The 22,595-nt window shown below is 49.1% G+C and overlaps 1 protein-coding gene across 1 annotated transcript in view; it reads right to left on the bottom strand.

Annotated features, from left to right (window-relative positions):
- SLIT3 (slit guidance ligand 3) overlaps positions 1-22,595 on the bottom strand; it is a 609,828-nt gene that overhangs the window by 99,116 nt on the left and 488,117 nt on the right. Inside the window, exons 11-14 of the mRNA XM_060008410.1 lie at positions 19,588-19,659; positions 15,569-15,640; positions 2,005-2,148; positions 365-528 (exon numbers count right to left, since the gene is read on the bottom strand). Of these exons, the coding sequence (XP_059864393.1) occupies positions 365-528; positions 2,005-2,148; positions 15,569-15,640; positions 19,588-19,659 (452 nt within the window). The remainder of the gene's footprint in view (positions 1-364; positions 529-2,004; positions 2,149-15,568; positions 15,641-19,587; positions 19,660-22,595) is intronic.

The following is a 22,595-nucleotide window of genomic DNA, read 5'->3' as shown; positions in this document are numbered from 1 at the left end:
CGTGATTTGGAAACTAACGATACAAAATAAATCAATCACGGCCTCTCAAGATAGCATGTGTCCAGGCTGCCTCATCCCCTCATTTCCACCTAGCTCGGGAGCTGTGCTGCTGCCTGGGTTTTGTCTCTCCCCAAATCACCCGCCTTCCTCCCCACAATGCTTTTATTGTGTGTGCGTGTTTTATTTTAAATCCATAAGCTAATTGGTTTTCTGCAGGGCTAACTGAATTTCCCCAATTTAATTTGCAAAGATGATCCCCAGGAGCCGTTACAGCGCGCGCTGTCCTCCAGATTGGATTACTGGCCTCTCCGGGGCTGCTGCACTCGGAGTCGGAAGGTGGGGCCCTGCCCCATAAGCTGATTACCTGAGCAGCGGAACTTCTTGCTCTTGATCTGGCCGATGCGCTTGTTGGCCAGCCGGCGCGGGCTGCTGCAGCGGGCCCCGCTGGTCTCGATGGGGTTGTCCTGGAGGTAGTCGGCCAGCCACTTCAAGTGGCAGTCGCACACAAATGGGTTTTGGGCTAAGTGGCTGCGAGAGGGACGGGAGTTAATCAGATGGGACCCCTGGTACCACGTTCCGCCACTCCCCTGCCTGGTGCTAGGCTCTGGTGCCAGGCTCCCTCCTTCATCGCCCCAGGAGGCCTCGGGGGGAGGTGCTCTCAGACAAGACCCGGAGAGGGGGCCTGAGGTCTGCTGTCTGCAAAAGACAGTCACAGGGGCAGCCGGCATCCCGCCTGGGGAATCAGCCTTCCTTACTCTCCCCACCCAGGTCAGGACCCACCCCTGATCGTCTCCAGTCTCACCCACGCCAGTTTTGAAGGGCAATGAAAGTTGCAGGCTTAGGGTTTATGCTGAGAGCAGACTGAATTTTATTTCTCCAAGCTCAGGAACACCCGGTGCATAAAGCAGCTGGCATGGTGTCGGGCACAGGGTGGGTGTTCCATTTATAGTAGCGGGTTTTGTTCTGACCATCCTCAGCATCACAAGGGCAACAACACCATGGGCCTGGCTTCCCCCGGCTCAGTGAGAAAACTGGCCAAAGCACCACACTCAGCGCTCAGCACGTGGTCGGGGTTCAATGTGTAGCAGCTGCTCTTACCCTTTATTGGCTCCCGTCTCTGGCTACAGGGGCAGTAAGTGCCAGATGACTCAGGAGGGCTCCAGAAGCCCCCAGGCTCATGGTCAGGCCTGGGGCTGGAGCTAGGGTCTAAGCTTAGGGGTGGAGCCATCCAAAACACGGGCTGAGATCTGCACTCAGGTGTCATCTCTCTAACGGAACTACTTATGAACGTCTACTACTACTTATGAACTTAAGAACGTCTGCAGTGCTTGGGAGTGAGGAACTGTTCCCTAACGAGGGTGTTGAAATACTCCCGTGTTCTGGTACAGTGTGGCTGGACCAGAGGCTTGGTTTTGTGGGTGTTGCTGGGCAGGAACGGGATAGCAGCAGAGATGGAGCCTGCTCAGAATAAAAGAGCAGGTGAGCAGCCGCTCGGCCTGGCTTCAAATCCTGCTTCTTCCTAGCTGTGCAACCTTGAATAAGTTACTTAACTTCTCCGTGCCTCTGGTTCCCTCACATAGAAATGGGGGATCACAAAAGCACCTACCTCCTAGGGCTGTTGTGAGGCTTAACTGTTTGGATACAGGGAAATCACCCAGTGGGGCGCGGAGCACGGTGTGAGTGATTAGTACAGGTGAGCTAGCCCTATTATGCTTTTTAAAAAAATTGTTTTTTCTTGGGCAAGCCATGCAGCATGTGGAAATGGTAGTTCCCTGAGCAGGGATCAAACCCACGCCCCCTGCATTAAAAGCGCAGATCCTTAACCACTGGACCGCCAGGGAGGTCCCAAGCTAGTGCTATTATTAATATCCCGTTCTCGCTGCGGGCTCCAGGATTCCTCCTGGACGTGCTCACTCTGCCTTCATTTTGAGTGTTCTCTGCGACTACGTGTTTGGGGTTGCCGGCTGCCTGGGCACGCGCTGGCACTCGAGGGGGCATACTCACAGCGTCTGGATGGCCTGCAGAGGGGCAAAGAGCCCCTTGCTGATGGTCTGAAGCTTGTTGTCGTACAGGGAGAGCAGGTTGAGGTTCTGCAGGTCCTGAAACGTGTTCACCCGCAGGCAGTTGATCTTGTTGGCATTGAGGAGCCTGCGGGCAGGAGAGAGGCTGGTGACTCACTAATCCTCGTGATGACCCGCAGTGCTCTCCTTACAGCAGGGGCTCCCGCCCTCAGCAGAGAAAGAGAGGGACTTGTATGCCTGTGGCCACCGAACCTCTGGACATGTCCGGGCACTCCTTCACCCGGTCACCACGGATGCTGTGTCGCACACCGATCACTTGGAGACTTGCCCTGCACCCGTGCTCTCGGAGGGAGACCCGAAATGCCACCCTGTGTGCTCCACTTTCTGCTTTAGCATGCAGAGCTTCCAGGACTCAAAAAAAAAAAAAAAATCATTTGGCACAATTATTTGGATGCTTTAGCTGATTGACTAAGGGTAATTTTGATTCAGAAAATTCCTTAGAGTTCTTTTGGATCACTGATCCCGTTGGAAAACTGATGAAAGTTATAGGTCATCGTCCCAGAAAAAATACAGCCGTGGGTAGGCATGTGTGCACACACATACACATCCTTTCTCTCTCACACACACACAGAAACACAAACACACACATGGATGGAGTCCCGCGTGATTCCGCAAATACACCACCCATGTTCTGAACACGCTCTTTATCCCTTTCATAATGTGATTCCTTCTCCTCCTCTGTATCTGAGCCCAAACGTCAGCTCCTCAGAGATGCCTGCCCTGACCCCCTCATCTCCAGTATGACCCCTACTATTGTCTCTCATAGCCCCCTATTTATTTCCTTCGTAGCATTTCTCTCAATTCATGGTTAGAGGATACTTGTTTGTTTTCTTGTTTATCATTTGCCTCCCACCCAAGACGGTAAGTTCTATGATGGTACAAATGACATTATTTTATTCCTCCCTTTATTCCTAGTGCTTAGCACAAGCATTTATTAAGAAATACACTCAACTCCATGTGCAAATCCAGGGGGTCACTCTCCTCTAAGGTGACACCTATCCCCCAGGGTCAGCCTTCCTATCCACGAGGGACCCCGTTCTGCTATGGTTTTAGTTCTTCAGACCCGCCCCGGCCAACCAAAACCAAAAAAAGAAAAAAAAAGGCATAAAAGGAAGCTGAGTTTCTGGTGAAATGCTGGTCCATCCTAGGTGATGGAAGTGTTTTCCAGAATGGGGCTGGCAAGGCAAGCACTTTGGGTCCTACAAATGTCCTTTATGATCGTAGACTGACTAGCTGTGCCCTTGAACCTCATGTAAAATCATTGCTCACCCACTCTTGAAAGCAAGTGAGGGGGTTAATAAACTAACCCGCAAAAAGCTGGAATTTTTAAAATTTCTCTTTTCAACGCTGGCTCAGAGCTTCCCTCACGGGGAGGGACCCATGGGATGCATCATGGCTGGCTTGCCTCTGGAGGCTCTTGATGCCAGGGTCCAGGGGATTGGAACTGGTAACGGAGGGGCTGCCATGGGAGCTCAATGACCCATGCCCCCACTCCCTTGCTGCAGGCCCGTCCTGTGAGGCCGGCAGCTGTGGCAGTGACAAGAGGAAGAAGAACTGACGTTTAATCTGGCTAATAACGGTCAGGGTCCCAAGGGTTCACACAGATGTCCTCCTGCCTCCCAGTGGCAAAAAAAACTCACGTTGCTAGAATACATTTCCTGTTTTCCAGCGTGCTTTCCTGACAGCCTTTTACTCTCACAGTAACCCGGGCAGATGGGCAGAGCCAGCCTTGCACGTTACAGTTGAGGAAACTGAGGCTGAGAGATTGGTGGGCTTGTTCCAGGTTACACGTTTCCAAGGCGCATGCTGGATGCAGTTATGGTACTCTAGGTCTCTGGAGGGTTTAGTTGCTTCTTTTTGAATGCCTCATCTACCCCACCCATCTGTCTATCCCCTCTGTAGCAATTTCCCCCAAGAATTTACTGTGCTTTGTATATTAAATTTTAGTCAAAATCACTCTCTTTGGGGGGTATTTCAAGGAGGTTGCTATGGAACAGAGAAACATGGAGAATAGCGAGAGGATCCAACAGGGCTAAGTCGCCACAGGTCAGGAATGAACCCTTCACACACACACATTTTTTGGTTCCCTTGTTTAAAAAGAAAGATAAAGTATGCGGTAGATGATTTGTTCCAAAGCTTGATGTTCAGGGCCTTTTGAGGGCATCATCTTGCTAGGAAATACCGAATTATCAGTAAAGAGACCAGGTCAGAAATGCCAATCTCATGACCTGAGGATAGAATCCTCCCTGCAGCATCTTGCAACATCCCACATGCAACTCTGTTCATTCAGCCCTCCCAGCGTGTTAAAAACTGGGAAAAAACTATAATGAGGTATCACCTCACATCAGTCAGAATGGCCATCATTACAAAGTCTACAAATAACAAATGCTGGAGAGGGTGTGGAGAAAAGGGAGCCCTCCTACACTGTTGGTGGGAATGTAACATTGGTGCAGCCACTATGGAGAACAGTATGGAGGTTCCTTAAAAACCTAGAAAAAGAGTCACCATATGATCCACTCCTGGGCGTATATCTGGAGAAAACGCTAATCCGAAAAGATACATGCACCCCAATATTCATAGCAGCACTATTTACAACAGCTAAGACACGGAAGCAACCTAAGTGTCCATCGACAGATGAATGGATGAAGAAGATGTGGTATGTTCATATATATATATATATACACACACACATACACATACACACATATATATATAAAATGTAATATTACTCAGCTATAAAAAGCTGAGTAATATATTATAAAATGTGTATATATATAAAGTATATATATTTATATAAAAATATATAAAATGTATATATATTTATATAAAAATATATAAAATGTATATATATATAAAATGTAATATTACTCAGCTATAAATATATATATATAAAATGTAATATTACTCAGTTATAAAAAGAATGAAATAATGCCATTTGCAGCAATATGGATGGACCTAGAGATTATCATACTAAGTGAAGTAAGTCAGACAAAGATAACTATATGGTATCACTTACATGTGGAGTCTAAAATATGATACAAATGAACTTATTTACAAGGCAGAAACAGACTCACAGACATAGAAAACAAACTATGGTTACCAAAGGGGAAAGTGGGGTGGGGAGAGATAAATTAGGGGTTTGGGATTAGCAGATACAAACTACTATACATAATGGAAAAGAATTGAAAAAGAATATATATACATATATGTGTATAACTGAATCACTTTGCTGTACATCAGAAGCTAACAACATTGTAAATCAACTATACTTCAATAAAAAAAATTGGGACATTTCTCTCTCTCACTCACACACATCATATTTCTATTTTCTCTTGAAAAAAATCAGAAGCTCTAGTAACACTGGGCCCACTGGAGGCAGCCATGGGGTGGCTGCCCCCTTTAGATAAGACATATGCTCTGTTTGCCACAGTCCTCACTATTCCCTATTGTATGCCCTTCACAAGTTCATTCTACTGACCTTGCCTGAGGAGGCATTTAGATTTGAGACTCTAGTGTAGATTCATGAGCCCAATTGCTGTACGTGGTTCTGGGGAATGCCAGACACTGGATAAGGAGCATGGCTATGGGGAGAGAGGAGTGCAACTCTGATCTGCCTTGAAAGGGTATCGAAACTGCAGGCCACTCTGGCAACCCTCCTCACCCATCAGAACTATCGAGGCTTCTTTTTCTGCTCACTTTCTTGTTCCCTATTGCTCCTAGATCTTTCAGCATGAGATGTTATCGCAAAGATGTAAGGCATCAAAACAACCCAGGCTGGCACAATTTTGAGGCAAAGATAGCGCATATGCAGGAGCAAAAGGAAACACAAAAGGGCAGAGTCTCCCCATCACTTATTCTCTCCCAGGATGCTTGGCTCCCTAAGGCAAGATGCATCGGTGCAGGGAGAGATAAAATTAAGCTGCTTATCCAGATTTAGATGCCGAGGACAGCCTCACTGATCTCCAGCACAGGCGACATCTAACAGCCTGTCTTTCTGTCCTCTATCCTTTGGGAGGAAGGTTGGCAGCTACTCAACTGGGTCTGGCTTCCATGAAAGGATCTGTGAGCTCTCTGGTACATGGACAAGAGTTGCAGGGGAATTAAACAAACAAACAACATCCTAATCATTTGTAGAGACGTGGATGGACCTAGAGAGTGTCATACAGAGTGAAGTAAGTCAGAAAGAGAAAAGCAAATATTGTATAATAACGCATATATGTGGAATCTAGAAAAATGGTATAGACGATCTTATTTGCAAAGCAGAAATAGAGACACAGAGGTAGAGAACAAATGTATGGATACCAAGGGGGAAAGGGATGGAGTGGGAGGAATTGGGAGACTGGGACTGACACATATACATTATTGTTACTATGTATAAAATAGACAACCGATGGGAACATACTGTACAGCACAGGGAACTCTACCTAATGCACCGTGGTAACCTAAACGGGAGGGAAGTCCAAAAGGGAGGGGATATCTGTATGTGTCTGGCTGATTCATTTTGTTGTGCGGTGGAGGCTAACACAACATTGTAAAGCAACCATAGTCCAATAAAAATTAATAAAAAAAAACCACCCTAAAAAATAAAAATAAAGAAAAACCACCCTATGATGGAGCAAACAGAGAGTAAACAACTATCTGAAATGGGGTTCAGCAATTCTGTGAGAAGTTCTGAACATAGGCCTTCTCCCTCTTTCACTGGAGGGATTGATTCTGCCTCTTTCTCCATCAAGCCTGCTTGATCTGTCCCAGTTCATTCCCCTTTGAGAAGCAGCGGTGTAACTGCTGTGTGAATTAATACTAATGCAGCCTCATCTCCAGAGACCACAGCTCTGTGTGCAGCCCCGTGCCAAAGGTTTTCCAAAGCACTTTCCACGTAGTGTTTTCTTTCACCCTCACAGCACCACTATGATTGTCCTCATTTTGCTGATGAGGAACCTGAGGGTCAGAGTGGTGATGGATTTAACCAAGGCTGCCCAGTGAACTTCCAGCCTGTCCGACTCCAAAGCTCCTCTCTCATCCACCATGGAAAACCCATCTTCTCCTTCCTGTGCCTGGTGGAAGGTGTCGCCTGTTTCTGGGGAGTGGCTGTTTTTGCTAGCTTCGGAATGCACCTGGGCACACTTCAGGGGGACGTTTGCCTCTTGGTTGTGTAGAGGCATCAGGCGTCCTGCTGACTCTTAGGGAGAACCTGGCACCAGGGTGCTGCGACGGGATTGCTCTTTGAAGCGCTCACTAAGCTGCCATTGGCACAATGGCAGGCTCCTCGCCGAGTGGCCGGCACCTGCGCAGAGCAGGCTCTCAACCTTCACGCATCGTTGACTGACGGCTGATTTAGGAGCTGGTATGTTTGGCTCTGTGCTCCCCTCACCCTGAATTCTCACTCAAGGCAGACCAGGGGACAGCGACAAAGCAGAGACAACAGCATCCCTTATGCAAGATGGGCTGCTCCAGCTCGCCTCATTCAGGAGGCTGCCTGGTGCTCAAACTCCGAATTTTGATGCCCCCAACTAGATCTCGGCTTGAGCCGTTATTGGGTCCAGCGAGGGGGGGGGGGTTGGGGATGTACCGTGTGCATCAATATTTCCCCAGAAGCGGATCCAACCGTCTTGCGGGGCCACCGGCTCCCAGACCCACCTCCCAAAGGAAACGTGGAGGTCATATAAACAAAAGAGAGATGGTAGTTGGGCAGGGGTGGGGCTGAGATGATCAGGCCAGGTGGAACAGCGGGGACCACATGACCTAACAGGTAATAAGCACTGTGTGTGGCCAGGCACTCGCGCAGCTCCTTACAAATATTAACTTATGGAATCTCCATCTGACAGATGATGAGACCCCTGGGACTCAAAAAGCTTGAGTACTTTTGACCAAAGTTGCACAACTAGTAAGTGGTAGGTTGAGATTTGGATCCATGCTATCTTATTTTAAAAGCCTTTGCTCCAGGCTTCCCTGGTGGTGCAGTGGTTGAGAGTCCGCCTGCCGATGCAGGGGACACGGGTTCGCGCCCCGGTCCGGGAAGATCCCACATGCCGCGGAGCGGCTGGGCCCGTGAGCCATGGCCGCTGAGCCTGCGCGTCCGGAGCCTGTGCTCCACAACGGGAGAGGCCACAACAGTGAGAGGCCCGCGTACCGCCAAAAAAAAAAAAAAGCCTTTGCTCCCACTCCCATGCCTGTGAAGGGACTGTGGGAAGCGCCTGAAGCTTGTGGAAGGAGGTAGAAGTATGTTTTTGTAGCCACTCCCATTAACTTAGTGATGATTCTACAATAAGACGAAAGCAAAGAGCCACGCTCCCGCCAGAGGAAATTACGGAGAGTGCGAGTACACATACATCACCTTCTAAACTTACGTCTAAGTGTTAGCTCTAGAGGCACTCTTTCCGCCCTCCCCTTCACCGGGCCCTTTCAGCTTCCACATATGTTCCATGTCAAGAGGTATTAGCACTCAGCCCATTGAGTAACCAACCTAACGATGCGGCGGACAGATAATCCTCTCCAGGAGCTGTGGCCTTCAGAAAAAGCAAGGCAGGAAACAGAAGCCATTGGGAGCCTCAGAGCTGGAGCGGGAGGCGGGGGGAGGGAGAATGAATAGCACAAGTCCTCAGTCTGGGCTAAGGAGGGCTCTTCTGATTCCAGTCCTGCTGGGGGACCGGGCCTGGCCCGGACAGGAAAGTCCCAGGTGCTCTCATCGCTCGTAGCAGCTTGCAGCCTCATTCACTCAGGGTCCAGGTAATAGGGGGAGATGGGCCACAGGAGGGAAGTGAGGTCCACCCTGACCTGTGAAAAGGACCCCCACACCCAGTCTCCCTAAAGAGGCCACATGGTTGGGGTTCACTTTGTAGCAGCTGTTCTTACTCTTTATTGGCTCCCGTCTCTGGCTACAGAGGCAGAGGACCACTGAGGCCCCATTTGTAGCTACTGCCCTCGCCCACATCTCCTCCTCCAAGAAGATTCCCCTGAGCTCACAGCCTTTGCCGCAAGGTTTGGAAACACAAACATCTGGAATCAGGCTTAATGATAAATTGCATTAAAATCACCTAGGTAACGCCAGTGGTTCACATATTGATTCAGTGGCCCCGAGCTCTCGTTTGGGTGATATTTATATTCTCCACATCTGCCCACGTGTCTGCGGAAGACAGCGGTTTAAGGCTACTCCTCCTACTTATACGGTGTTTGTCTGCAAACGCCAAAAGCATATTCCAAACCTGGAGTACAAGGTCTTCTCAGAAAACGTGTCAAGAAAGAGCGCAGCAGCCCCTTCCTGCAGAATACCTGAAGCCCTTCCGGGAAAGACCACGGGATAGGAAGATGGGCCCAGGCTCCCTGCCATGCGGGGACTTCATGGAGCCTCCTTTTCTTAAAGTGACACTGGCGGGGGGTGGGGTGGGGGAGGGCGGGTCAGTTTCTGTTTCGTAAACACTCAGATGCATCCAAAGGAAGGGAAAGATGTACCAACAACCCCATGGCATAACCCTTTCTCTGGCTCCTCCTGTAGGGGAATCATTTTTCAGGAATGGGTTACAAAGGCTCTCTGTTATCAAAAAAAGTCCTCTGTGTATCCCTGCAAGTATTTCCCACTATTAAGCACTGGCATTAACTATTAGTGAGGATGCCAATTAGGGGAGCCATTCTGGACCTCTGATTAAGCTGCAGGATTTAGAGTGAACCCCTCTCATTATTGTGTCTTTCTCTTTTAAAAAAATTCTTTAGAATTAACCCTCTGCCACCCTGAAATTCTTTATCTACTAGTTGTAATAAGGACCACTCTCTTGCCTTAGAACAAACATGCTATTATCTTTCCCATATGAAATACGGGGAATTTATTTTGACCTTTGGCAACCTCCCGAGGCTGGACATGGGGAAGAACCTGGTGACATCTGGTGCCACGAGGTCAAGGACTTCTGACCCCGCCCAGAATCTTCTCTGAGCCTGTGAATGGGTGCTGTGGGCCACACCATGCTAAACACTCACACAAAGAAACAAGAGGAGCCCTCCAAGTCCCTGGGGGCAATGATGACGCCTTCTTCTCTCCTGATAATGACTGCACTGCTGGTCATGGGCTGTGGGTTGTCATGGTGACTCAAACTGAAGTGCAGCAACAGGGTGGCCTGTCTGAAAAATAGGACCTCCTTTGAATCCACAGATATAGGAGGGCACGAGGAAGAGGGTTCAAGCAACGGGGACCTGCTAAGGTAATCAGAGGGAAGCTGAACTTCTGAGAGAACAGATGAAGGGGCCATCACCTGCTCTCAGGAGATCAAGGGCCTCACCTAGTGTGACCTGGCTTGCCGCTTCCCTCCCCAACAGCTACTAGGGTAGAACTTGCCTATCTGACTGCTACCTGGTTACTAATCAGTCCTTTAAGAGGGATAAACCATTCACTCAATGACCAAAGCATGGAATGATTCCAGAATTTAAGTCCCCTCAAGAGCTTTCCTTAGGAAGTTCCAGGTACACAAGAGAGGGAAGAATTCCTCCCTCAAAAATGCATCACAAAGGAAGTCTGCTTCTACTGCTGGGGAGAATTCTCATCATCTCACCTCAACCCAGTCTTTAAGAACCAGCAGCTTCTTTTTTTTTTTTTTTTTTTGGCGGTACGCGGGCCTCTGACTGCTGTGGCCTCTCCTGTTGCGGAGCACAGGCTCCGGATGCGCAGGCTCAGAGGCCATGGCTCACGGGCCCAGCCGCTCCGCGGCATGTGGGATCTTCCCGGACCGGGGCACGAACCCGTGTCCCCTGCATTGGCAGGCGGACTCTCAACCACTGCGCCACCGGGGAAGCCAAGAACAAGCGGCTTTTTGATTGCCCTCTTACAGGGCTCAGCTCGAGCTTTAGTGGGGTGAGGACAGTCAACCAGAGGAAGTTCCATGGGAGACAGGGGTCTGTGATTTAGACTGAAGCTTAACAAGAGGCGCTGATAAAGCAGCAGTTCCACAGTACTCCCTCCTTGGCTTGAGCCAGCGAGGAATTCTTGTTTCGTGTATCACAAAACTAGCTCAGCAGATTGGCCCATGACTGGGTCAGAAGCAGATATCTCTGGTGTGGACTCCAGATTCAGACTGCTTGGGTTCCAACGCTCCATCACTTACATGCTGAGAGACAATGGCCAAGTGACTTAACCCGTCAGTTGCTCACTTTCTACATCTATAAAACGGGCCTCTGAACAATACCTTTCTCTTACTATGGTTGTAAAGGTTAGATGAGATGGTGTATATGAAATTGCTTAGCACAGGTTCTGGAACATATTAAGTATTCAATAAATGGTAGCTGTTGTCAGCAGCAGCAGTAGTTGTACTTGCAAAACAGCCGATAAGGGAAAGTGAGCTATAGGGAGCGGAGTTTTGCTCACTGCCCTGTAACTGGCATGTTGCTTGGAAAACTCCAAGATGCTCCAGTGGTCTTGTCTGCCTTCCAAGAAAATCAAACAACAGGTGCTAGGCTGTCTTAACTTATTCCAGCCCTAAGACAGTCTGGTTTGGTTAAGACCTCCCGGAGCAGGTTTAACATCGACCGGAGCCAGCATTTACACGAAAGCTTCCACCTCAAATGACCGCCTGCCCCACTTGAATCCCTCTTCCGTGCCTATGCCATGCAATCAATGAGTACTAACTGCATGTGCCGATCCCCCGGGGGAGCTGTAACGACGCAGCTTACTGCTGCCCATCAGAGGGGAAAGTGATGGCTCTGGAGACACGCTGACTGCTTGCTTTCCTTGCCTTGGGGAGGACTGACCCCTGAGCTGCAAGGTGACATATCTGGGGGCACTCTGGCTGGCTGCACACTCAGGATCATCATCTCCACTCACATCCTAGAAACCCAGGAGCCAGGGTGGGCAGGGCAACGGCGAACAGCTAAGCTTTCACTCTTTCTCTGGTGAGGAAGGGTGTGGACGGAGCCTGGGAGAAGAGGATAGGTCACTTCTCAGGTGATCAGAGTTGGGCGCCCATGCCCAGTGGCATGTCTGGTCCTAACCTTGGATTCTGAGATGTCTCTGTGTGGGAAATTTCAGTTCTCTGCAGTTTAGGAGGGAGTCTCTAAACACACTTCTTGCCCTACTGGGCACCTGACTCGTGTTCCAGTAGCCTGTTTTAAGGAAGGAAACTGACAGGCTCCCTTGCATCCCCCGAAGATCATAAGGGTTGTTACTGATAACAAATGTGTGTTTATACAACGAAAGTCTGCAGGAACTGAACCTGTTTAGGATTAATTACAGGGAGACATACTAGCTATTTTCAAACACTTGAAGAATATGAGAATAGCCTTTTCTGAGTTTCCCAGAAGCCATGACTGAGGTTTAGTATAAGAAAGAACTTCCTAACCTTCTAACTACACTGAGACAACTTATCACAGCAACTTATCAGCAAAAGAGCAGTAGGATTTGTCCCAGGGTGCGTGGGACAGGTTTCCATACCAGCTGGGTGAGAGGCTGTCCTGGAAGCCCTGAAGATTTTGGAAGTCCAACTAAAGGAGGTGACTCTGTGAGGCTGACACCAAGAGGATAGGGGTTTGGGGGTCCTTCCCAGGACTGCTGAAGCTTGTCCATGGAGACCCATTTGCTGCAGCCTCTGAGAAATTCTGAAGGCTGAGACATTCTCCTATCAGCATTGGCCATCTGCCCGAATAAACAGGGCAAGAGAATGACCCAGGAGGGCTGGGTACAGAACAGGCTGGGCAAGTGTGGTGGAAGAGCTGAAAAGTTTAGAGAAACAGGGAAAGGGGAGATGGGCAGTCAGGACAACCAACTACAATGCACCTGCTTTACTCCTGGTAGCATCGTGACAAGGGCCAGAAAGGAAACATCCAAGATCATTCTGGGTGGCAGAGACAGCTTGGCTTTGTGATGCGCCCATAACTTGAGAGATGGAGAGAGAAGAAAAAAACACAAACCTCTTGCAAAAAGTCTTCGAGTCAAAGGACAGGAAATTTCCCAGACTAGCAGGGTATTCTAATCAGAGCCTTCTTATCGGAGTGTCTCCAGTCTAACAAGGAGAAATCCAATCTACCGCAGGCTGAACGTTAAATTAGATCTAATCAGGACCTGCTTTCTAACTGCTCAACAGCAGGTCAAAGCCCAATGACGGCTACAGTTGCTGGTTCTTTCTGGAAAGTGAGGTGGCCTGAGTTGTGTCAACTTCTCAGTCTCGGGAGAACGGGGGATGCTTTGTCTTTACTCCCAGCTACTCAACTCCCTCTGCTCAAAATGGTGATACTCAACCAGAGTTGCCTTCCCCGTCCATGCAAAGTCCTGTTAACTCCAGTCATCTCACGACTGCTGTCAGCTTGGAGCTGGGATACATTTCCTTTTTTTATTTTTATTTTATTTATTTATGTATTTTTTGCAGTATGCGGGCATCTCACTGTTGTAGCCTCTCCCGTTGTGGACCACAGGCTCCGGACGCGCAGGCTCAGCGGCCATGGCTCACGGACCCAGCCGCTTCGCGGCATGTGGGATCTTCCCGGACCGGGGCACGAACCCGCGTCCCCTGCATCGGCAGGCGGACTCTCAAAACATGCATTTATGGAGTCTTTGCTACATGCCCTGCACTGTGCTAGGCACTTTGACGCATGCTACATTTCTCCTTAATGCATGCAAGGGCATAGAGCTTTCTGCGGTCAAAACACAGACTGTAAAAGGATATTCACTCCAGCCCAGTGAAACGCACCACCTCCAAATCTAACTCTAGGCCATGCTATTGTTACTCTTCTTGGAAGGGATTAATAGCTACAGTTAACTGGCCTTATAGTGGCCGTTATAGCTTACAGTTTCTTTGCTACAAGCAAAGAATACCATCTGTGAACCCCGCAGCTCCCTGCAGAGCCCTGGCATGTTATTCTAACAAAGAGCCACAAAGGCCCACCAAGGGCTGCAACCTTTGAACACTAGTAGGTAGGTGCACAGAGACACAGAGAGTGAGACAGACACGGAGACAGAGGTGTGAAGGGCTGGATGGGTGGGATGCAGAGAAAAAGAACAGAATTTTCTTCCTCTTGCTTTCGGCTTCATTGAAACAAACCTGACTATCGCTGCGATGGATGTGCTGCCTGGAAACCAGCTGGGCGTCTCATCTGGACACGATTCACATTCTTATATTGTCTTAGGAGACTCTGTCCAGGGCTGAGTCTTAACAGGACATGGGAAGGGGAGGGAGTGAATGCGAGAAGAAAAGGCTAAAGGAAACGTCTCGCTTCCTTTTTCTTTGGATGTCACCATGTGAGATGCGTTGCCAAGCTTCTTCTATTCACCATTGCTCCTGGCTGCCCACCCATCAGAGCCACAACTTGACTACACGGTGCGCAAGCTCATAATGGAGCTTCACGTAACGGCCCACGGGAGCAGGGAGGCCCCAGGCCCCTTCCTTCCCGCCTGTGACTTAGAGGTGGTTTTACAATGGCACGCATACAAACGTGCACGCGTACGCACACACGTTCATCTGTACTCAGATGCACGCCGCTGGGAACATACATCTTGTGCTATTCAGAGGTCCGGGAGGCTTCTGAGCCACAGGACCACATAAGCTCTACTCCAGCTTCCACACCTATTTTGCTGTGTGACTGAGGACAAGTCCTCTCCCTCTCTGAAACTTGGTATCTTCCATTGCTCACAGGATATTCAAGATCAATTCCTAATACCGATAGGAATCGTGATGGTCCCTGAGCAGATATGGACGTGCACGCGCGCACACGTACACACACACACACACACACACACACACACACTCCCCACACCCATAGTACATGCGTGTAGATACTATGGCTACCTGATCACAAACCAGAGTAATTCTCCCCCAGTCATGAAATCTTAAAATACAGGATGAGCTGAATTCCTTTCCTGGCCTCTCCACATCAGAGTTCATTTATCTTCTTCAAACATTTAAGCTCAAATGACCACAATGAAACAAATGCAAATAAATAATCCCAGAGCTTAAAATTTGAGGCAACAGATCTTCCTTTAAATTAAATAAACGCTTCCCATCTCAGCCATATCTTACCCAGATAGAGTCACAGCGGTGATCGATCATGCTCCTTCTCTAATTATTTCACTGCCCCACCCCTACCCTTCTTCAAGGTCTCATGTCTACCGGCAGCTCTGTTTCAGCTTTCGTATTGGAATACGGTGTATGAATATTTTAGTTCCCTAAGTTCCGAGCACACCCCTGCCCCATGCTTCCCTTCGTAGGATTCACCTCTGGCTTAATTTCTAGCCCCTCAAGCCTGAGGTTAGTGACTCATACCTGGGCCAGGCTCCCGAGCTGTATCATCTATAGCTCGTTTACATTGACCTTAGGCTTCCTCTGCCAACTCCCTGGCTCTCCTTCCGCCAAGAAGAGGTGATGGAGGTACGGGGTGGACAGCTCAAAAAAAAATGTTTTTTTTTTCTTTTAATGGGCATAAAGTCAAAAGAAGAACTCTACGGAGCACGGCTCAAAGTTTGCAGGAAAGAGCCTGCAAATAGTTCCAGAGACACGATTAGTGACAAAGTTCCTACTCACAGCAGCTGTAGGGACACCAGCCCGTCAAACAATCCCTTGGCAATCTCGGTGATCTTGTTCCCATAGAGCACCCTGGAAAAGAGCAGAGAGGACAGCGGTCACTGCGGATGAGAGGCCACTGGAACTCCTTCAAGGAGGAGGCCACCAGCTTGGCCCGCTCTGGGGGGCATCTCAGAGCACTGGCTTCCCCAGCCTGCCTCACCTTCTCCTCCCCAGTGAGACAGTGGGCTAGTGCCACTGGGGGGGCTGCAGGGGCAGGCTGTCCGGGAGGCGAGGAGAAATGGGCTCCAGCCTGTTCTACCCCTGGGCAGCCCAGCTCAATAAATCACCCACAATAGGAAGACGCAATCGCTTTGTGGTGTCTCCCAGAGCTGCTAATATGACTCACACCCCAGCAGTAAATAAGATGTGTGGGAAGCTGGCCGGCCCTGTGTTTTCTTGTCTTCAATGGGTATTGATCAGGCTGAGCCCAGCCTATATAGAACGTTTCCTTTTAATATCCTGTTGCATCCTAGGAATTCCTGAGCTGAGTCCTTTATCATCCATCTAGACAGGGCTTTGGGTATCTGGCGTCCTATCCAGATGGCTCAGGGACTGCTGAGTCAAGGACTGGCTCTTAGGAAAAACAAGGGAGCAAGGAATTGTTATCGCGGTACCAGCAGCTTCTACATTACAGCCTTTTTTCCTATCCTCTGAGCTCCAAGAGCTAAGGAACTCAGAATTCTTTTACCCTTCTCTCTTCCAGCCTACAGAGTCCCTCACACTGGGTGTCTTATTCAAGGGCTGGTCTCTGGTGATCTGTGAGGCTTAGGGAAGAAGTGTACTGGGTCTGCCTCCCCCGAAGACACTGCTGGCCTCTCTCTGCTCTCATCCATGGCACAGACTTTGCTGTCTCTTGGGTCCAGCCTCCTCCGAGATGGAGGGAACTTAGCTAAGAAGAATTAAAAAAAAAAAAATTCCCTCTCGAGCTCTGGAGTGCCTTGAATGAACGCAGGATTCGATCCCCACTCAGATTGCAAATTCAGGCTGTGATGTGTCATCGAGGAGGCCAAATATTAGGATGAGGAAACGGTCAATGGGAGCGATAAACCCAACTCCCCATCTTCCAGACGCCACCAGGAGTGAAGAGTGAGCCTCCCGCTCAGCCTGCGGGTGTGTTTCATGAATGTTTCAACAAACTAACGGCTAAATAAAAGTCAGCACAATGGCTCAGGCTTGCATTTGTAATTCATATTATTAATGTCCCACTGCTCACTGTGCCAAATGCAGTCGTGTCACTGTCTGTTCGCTGATGTTAGAACCTGCAGCGTAGCAGAAGCCGGAGGGACAACGGGGCTGGCGGGGGGGGAGGGGTTCCTCAAATCATGTGTCCGTATGGGGCGTCTCTAAGCTTCAGTGGGTCAAAACTACTCTCCGGCAGGCTGACGTGGGCTGTGGGTCCACCTTGGGGCACCTGGGTGTAGACCTGTCTGGCTTTATCCCCAGATCTCTCCTTGACTTTCCTTCCCACCTTTCAGATCTGGGCTCAAACACCTCGTCCTTGGGAAGCTTCTCTTGAATATCTTAGTCAACATTTTCTACCACCTGTCACTCTATTTTTATTTCTTCATCCCTTTTCATTACGTCATGTTATATTACTTATACATTTATTTATTTTAAACATTTTCTGTGCCGCCCGCACTGGCGCCCTTGAGTATAGGTTCTGTATGTGGTGACATCATGTGGCTTGCTCATGGTTGGGTCCCTAGAGTCGAAATCTGAATAGGATCTAACACAATAAATATCTGTTGAAAGAATGAACAGCTCTGGGCTCTCCTGGTGGTGCAGTGGTTAAGAATCCGCCTGCCACTGCAGGGGACACGGGTTCGAGCCCTGGTCCGGGAAGATCCCACATGCCGCGGAGCAACTAAGCCCGTGCGCCACAACTACTGAGCCTGTGCTCTAGAGCCCGCGAGCCACAACTACTGAGCCTACGTGACACAACTACTGGAGCCCGTGTGCCTAGAGCCCATGCTCCGCAACAAGAGAAGCCACCGCAATGAGAAGCCCGTGCACCACAACGAAGAGCAGCCCCCGCTCACCGCAACTAGAGAAAGCCCGCGCGCAGCAGCGAAGACCCAGTGCAGCCAAAAATAAATAAATTTAAAAAAAAAGAATGAAGAGGTCTGGGGTAAAGGCTTTCCTGCCCTTTCCGTTGGCCATTCCTGACTTTGGATTGGGTGTGTTGGTATTCAAAGCTCCATGATGTCAAGGGTCTTGTCTGTCCAGTTCACTGCCACATTCTCAGTGCCTATAAGGCTACTCAGTACACAGGAGGCATCTACTGAATGGCTAAATGCATGCATTGGGGGTGAGAGGCGCTTCACTTAAACAATGCCCTGATATATTTCAGAATTGGCTAGTGGCATGCCAATGTCCTGTTTGGCAACCAGATTTTGAATTTCTTTTCCTGCAAGACAGGAAGCGTCTCACTGTCCTCAGACTGTTCCCAGATCCCAGCAGAGGGACAGCAGACAAGGGGAACAGGAGGGTGGGGACAGGGATAGGACCGCGGTGGCAGATGGCCACTCTCCCTTCTCCTCTGTGATCTTCAGCGCAATAAGCAGACACTAATCTCACACACAATTCTGTCTTTGATATCCCAGCCAGATGTTCTACCTGATAAATGAAACTACTTGACTCCGCCAGCAGCAGGCAACAACTGAATCAAGAGACTTCCCTGTCTTCAGCCCCTTCCCAGTGGGATAGGGCCAGCTGGGGGAAGAATGTGTGTCTTGTTACCTGCCCACTTATCCATTAAACAAACCGGTTGCACAGAGAGACAAAGCATGGACAGCTTGCCTCTGAGCATCCTCACTCTTGCCCGGGTGGGCAGGTCACCAAATAATACAAAAAATATCAACTGATGATACCTTTGCTGTATCTTATACTTTTTATGTTATCTCAGGAGGGCAGCATAGCATGGGGACCAAGAGCACGGTTCTGGAGTCAGACTGCTTGGGTCTAAATCCTGCCTCTCTCGCTTGTTACCGCGGACTTTGGATAAGTTACGTTTATTTATTCAACACATTTTTTTGGGCACGATAACTACGTGCCAGGTACTGTTTGAGGTGCCAGAGATTCAGCCAGGATCAAAAGAAATAAAAACCTCTGTCTGTGTGGAGCTTAGATCACCCAATTTCTCCAACCATTAAAGACAGGAGAGGATAGAGCCTATATTTTAGGTCACGGTGAGGGTGAAACTTGCAAGCCTCCTAGAATAGTACCAGGTACAGAGTAGGTACTCAGTAAGTACTGCCAATGATTGTTGGGACTGTAATCATGAATGTGTGTCGGGCAGGAAAGGTGTCATCGTCCCCATTTTGCCTGTGAGGGAATGCGCACAGGAGACTCAAGTGACAGTCCCTGTGCCACAGGGCGAGTCACTGGCAGAAATCAGGACAAAGCCCTGTACTTCGCTGCCCCTGAGGGTCTCTGAGCCCCTGGTGGGCACAGCTTTGGTTCCATCCACTAGGCTGCTTTAGGGTTTAAAAGTCAAAGAAAAGAAAGGCTTATAGGATGGGGTTAATGCTTTCTCAGGACAATAGCCGTGAGGTTGGTCTGGAGAAAAAGGCTTCAAATCAGAGGAAGAAAATGAGCTCCTTCCTTGACAAGGTCACACGCACGGGTAAAATGGGCACATGGTAATAATCATACATTACGACTCTCTCCCTCCACCTCCCCGGACAGCACTGCCTAGGCATGTGGGATGGGAGTGCGGTTAGAGGAGAAGATGCATTTGAATTAGAAGCCAATAACCAGGAAGGCTGCTGGGCACTTAATCAATAAAAAGAATGCATTTGGGCTTGTAGAAATATTCCCCAAGATCAATTTACCCTGAAGAAATATTTGTTTCTTTTACCAGGTTGACACAAGTGTGTAAGGGAACATAAAACCTTGATAAACACCCCCTGAAAAATATGGACGCCCCCCTCGCCCATGCTCCCACCCACACCCTACGCGCTTTGCTCCCCACTTACAGAGATGTGAGTGATTTCAGACCCTGGAAGGCGTCTGGAGCGATGTCCGAGATCTGATTCTTGCTGATGTCTCTGAAAAATTAACCAGAGACTCTGAGAACATAGCTCAAGGTGTGCTATGGCCGTTCCTAAAGTGTGGACCAAGCATTTCAGGTATGCAAAATGGTGAGGATGAATTCATCACTTAATCAATTTATTTATTCAGAGTGTGCGAGCAGGGGCTTAAGGATCATTCAGTTCAACTGCCGCATGATAAAATGCTCTGTATTTGTACCACTCTTCTTGGCTTTCAAAGAATGCTCAGTCGTGGCACCTTGACTTTGACATAGGGCCATGCACACGCGAGCCTTCACTTTGCAGGTGGGAAATGGAAGCCAGTTAGGTTAGGGCCTCATCGTAGGTCTCACAACCGAGCAATTATAGCATAAACAAAGCAAAAGCTGGCCTTGGCCAAACACAGCCCAAGGTTCCTGTAAAGCCTCACTTTCTTGCCTCACGCCTTGGCAAATGCTTATTTTTGTCCCCAGAAGTCCTGAGTCATTTCACCTCCCCAGTGACTTTTCCTTCCTGACCTGAATGGAGGTTTTGAGCAGTGACTTAAGTCTCTGTCTGGTTCAGTGCATCTTCCAGGCCGGGTGATGTAAAGACATCATGAGATTCTCATGGGATGGCTTTGAGATGTGGGCTTGTCGCTGGCGGTCCTCGTGAGACGGGAACAAGCCCAGGGCGATGATGATCAGGGCTTTGGGATAATGTGAGCGAGAAGGATGCTGTGTGTTAGAAGGCAGCTAACCTGGCCTCGTTGGCGCAGAGGAATCTCCCTGACCCAGAGGCTGCTCACTCTGCAGCACCCCAGGGTCTTCTGAGCACCTGTCTCACTAACAACACTTTCCTGAAGAGGGAGACTTCTCTTTAGGAGTTATTAGCTCAGGGACAGCCTTGGGGCTCCTGTCCCCGGAAGGGGAGATGCTCCAATTTCCAGCTACAATGAACCTCTCTGGTTCCTTTTCTTTACCAAAATAAATCAATGGGTCTTTGCTTTTGTGGAGAAGAGGGAGAGCTGGGGTCTCGGAGGATCAACAAGGAGGAGGGAAGGGAATATCGAGAAGCAAGAACATCTAAGCAGATTCCTTAGCAGTTGCCTCCAGCGAGGCCAGACACCCCAGCCCCACAGCCTCTTAAGCTCAGTCCTTCTGCCTGTTTCTCTCCTCCTTCTACTATCCTTCAAAAGGGCCGCCCAACAACCTTTGCCTAGTCCTCTGCTCCCTTCCCTCCTTGTTTCCAAGACCTGAGAGTTGAAAGATACTCCACAGGTTAAGGTTTCTTAGGCACGGCTGTCGAGCTTATCCCTTTAGCAGGCGAGATCTAACAAATCCACGGATTGTGCTCGCAAACTAGTCAGCTTACACTGGCCTTTTCTTCAGAGCTCTGCTTTTGTATAAGGGTCTTAACAAGCAAATGCTCCGGATTATCCTAATCTTGCTAGCCCTCAGCCTGGCTGACTAGCAAGGCATTTCAGGCAAGCGTGCAGGGTCGGTGCTCGGATCAGACTAGTGAGAAAGCCTCATTGGTTTATTTCTTTGGTGTTTTTTTTTTTTCCTGACATTTTTAATGTGATGTCCCTTCAAGGTGTCAGAGGAGGTTTTGTGACCAGTGGGGAAGCCCTCTGCTTTAGCCTTGTCAGGGCAAATTCATGTCTAGTTCAGAGCTAGACTCCTGCATGCACCCGTCTCTAAGGACAAGGTGAGATGTCTCGCGATTTGGAGATGCTGGGGAATGGGGACCGGAGAAGTGATAGTTTAGCTGGGAACTGACCCTGGTGGTCACTTCATCTTAGTTCTTCATTCTGCAGGAAGGGAACAGCAGCCACAGGTAAAGGACCTGTAGCCACAAGTGACTGGACACAGCGATTTGGGTACAGAGCTGGCATCTCCAGTCTTCCTTCCATTTCACCGTGATGGGTGCAGAAGGTGGTGGCCCTGGACAGGAAGGCAGACCGGGGAAGGCTTCAGTGCCCACCCATCTCCACGCTCAGGTGGTCCCAGAGCTGACTTCTGGTGTTTGGGTCGCCCTCGATGACCAGTGGTTCTCAAACCTCACTAGGGTGTTTATTAAAATGCACCCACAGAGGGTCTGATTTGGCCCTCTGGAGAACTGGGGTTAGAAATCTGCATACGTACCAAGTCTCCAGATGATTCCCAGGCAGGGGGTTTCTGAGTCACACTTTAGACCAGTATTTCAGAATCTGGTCTGTCTCAAGCCTACCCCAGTCCCCTGGGGCTTGATAAACTGGACGGCGGAGAAGAAGTGGCCTTTGCATACAGTTCAGAAGAAAGGTGGTAAATTCCAGTGCCGACGAGGGTCAAGCGGGGATTATAAGCGTGAGACACTAGGAACTGGTGGAACTCGTGGAATATTGCTCTACCTTAGAACGTGGGAGGGAAAGAACTCAACACCTCTGAAGGTTTGGCCTTCAAGTGTCAGCGCTCTCGGTTAACCAACCCTGTAAGACTGGGGCATCCTCTGTAACGTCTGCTACTCTCCCTGCAGGTGGCGCCTGTATCTTGGTACTAGTTTTCACCTGGAAGTACATTTTTTACACTAAGCTGACCGCTAGAAATTCATCCTCTTCAGGGACAAAGCCATTCAACATTGAATCAAGCCATTCAATCAAGGAAAATTTTTTTTTCTTTTTGTCATTGGAGATAAGAAGAGGATGAGGTTCACTCACAGCTGAGGGAAAACTTTTTTCTGTGCGATATCAGAGATAAACTGGTCACGTATACCTAGGAGGAGTTCACCCTTAGGGTTTTAAATTCCGTTTTCACCAGGGACCCTACTTCTCCAAAGCCCTTGCACTTCAGTCCGGGTTTCTGAAGTTCTGTTAGTCAGAAAAAATTTTAAGTGGTCTCTCTTCCCTACCGCCATCCCCTTGGTTGGGGGTGGGGGGTGGGGAAAGGGCATCATAGTAAATATCAATAGCATCAGAAGTGATCCAAAATGAAATT

Source organism: Delphinus delphis, chromosome 3, assembly GCF_949987515.2.
Source record: "Delphinus delphis chromosome 3, mDelDel1.2, whole genome shotgun sequence".
Classification (NCBI taxonomy): Eukaryota; Metazoa; Chordata; class Mammalia; order Artiodactyla; family Delphinidae; genus Delphinus; species Delphinus delphis.
The sequence above is the reverse complement of the archived record's forward strand: the minus strand, read 5'-3'. Positions and strand labels throughout refer to the sequence as shown.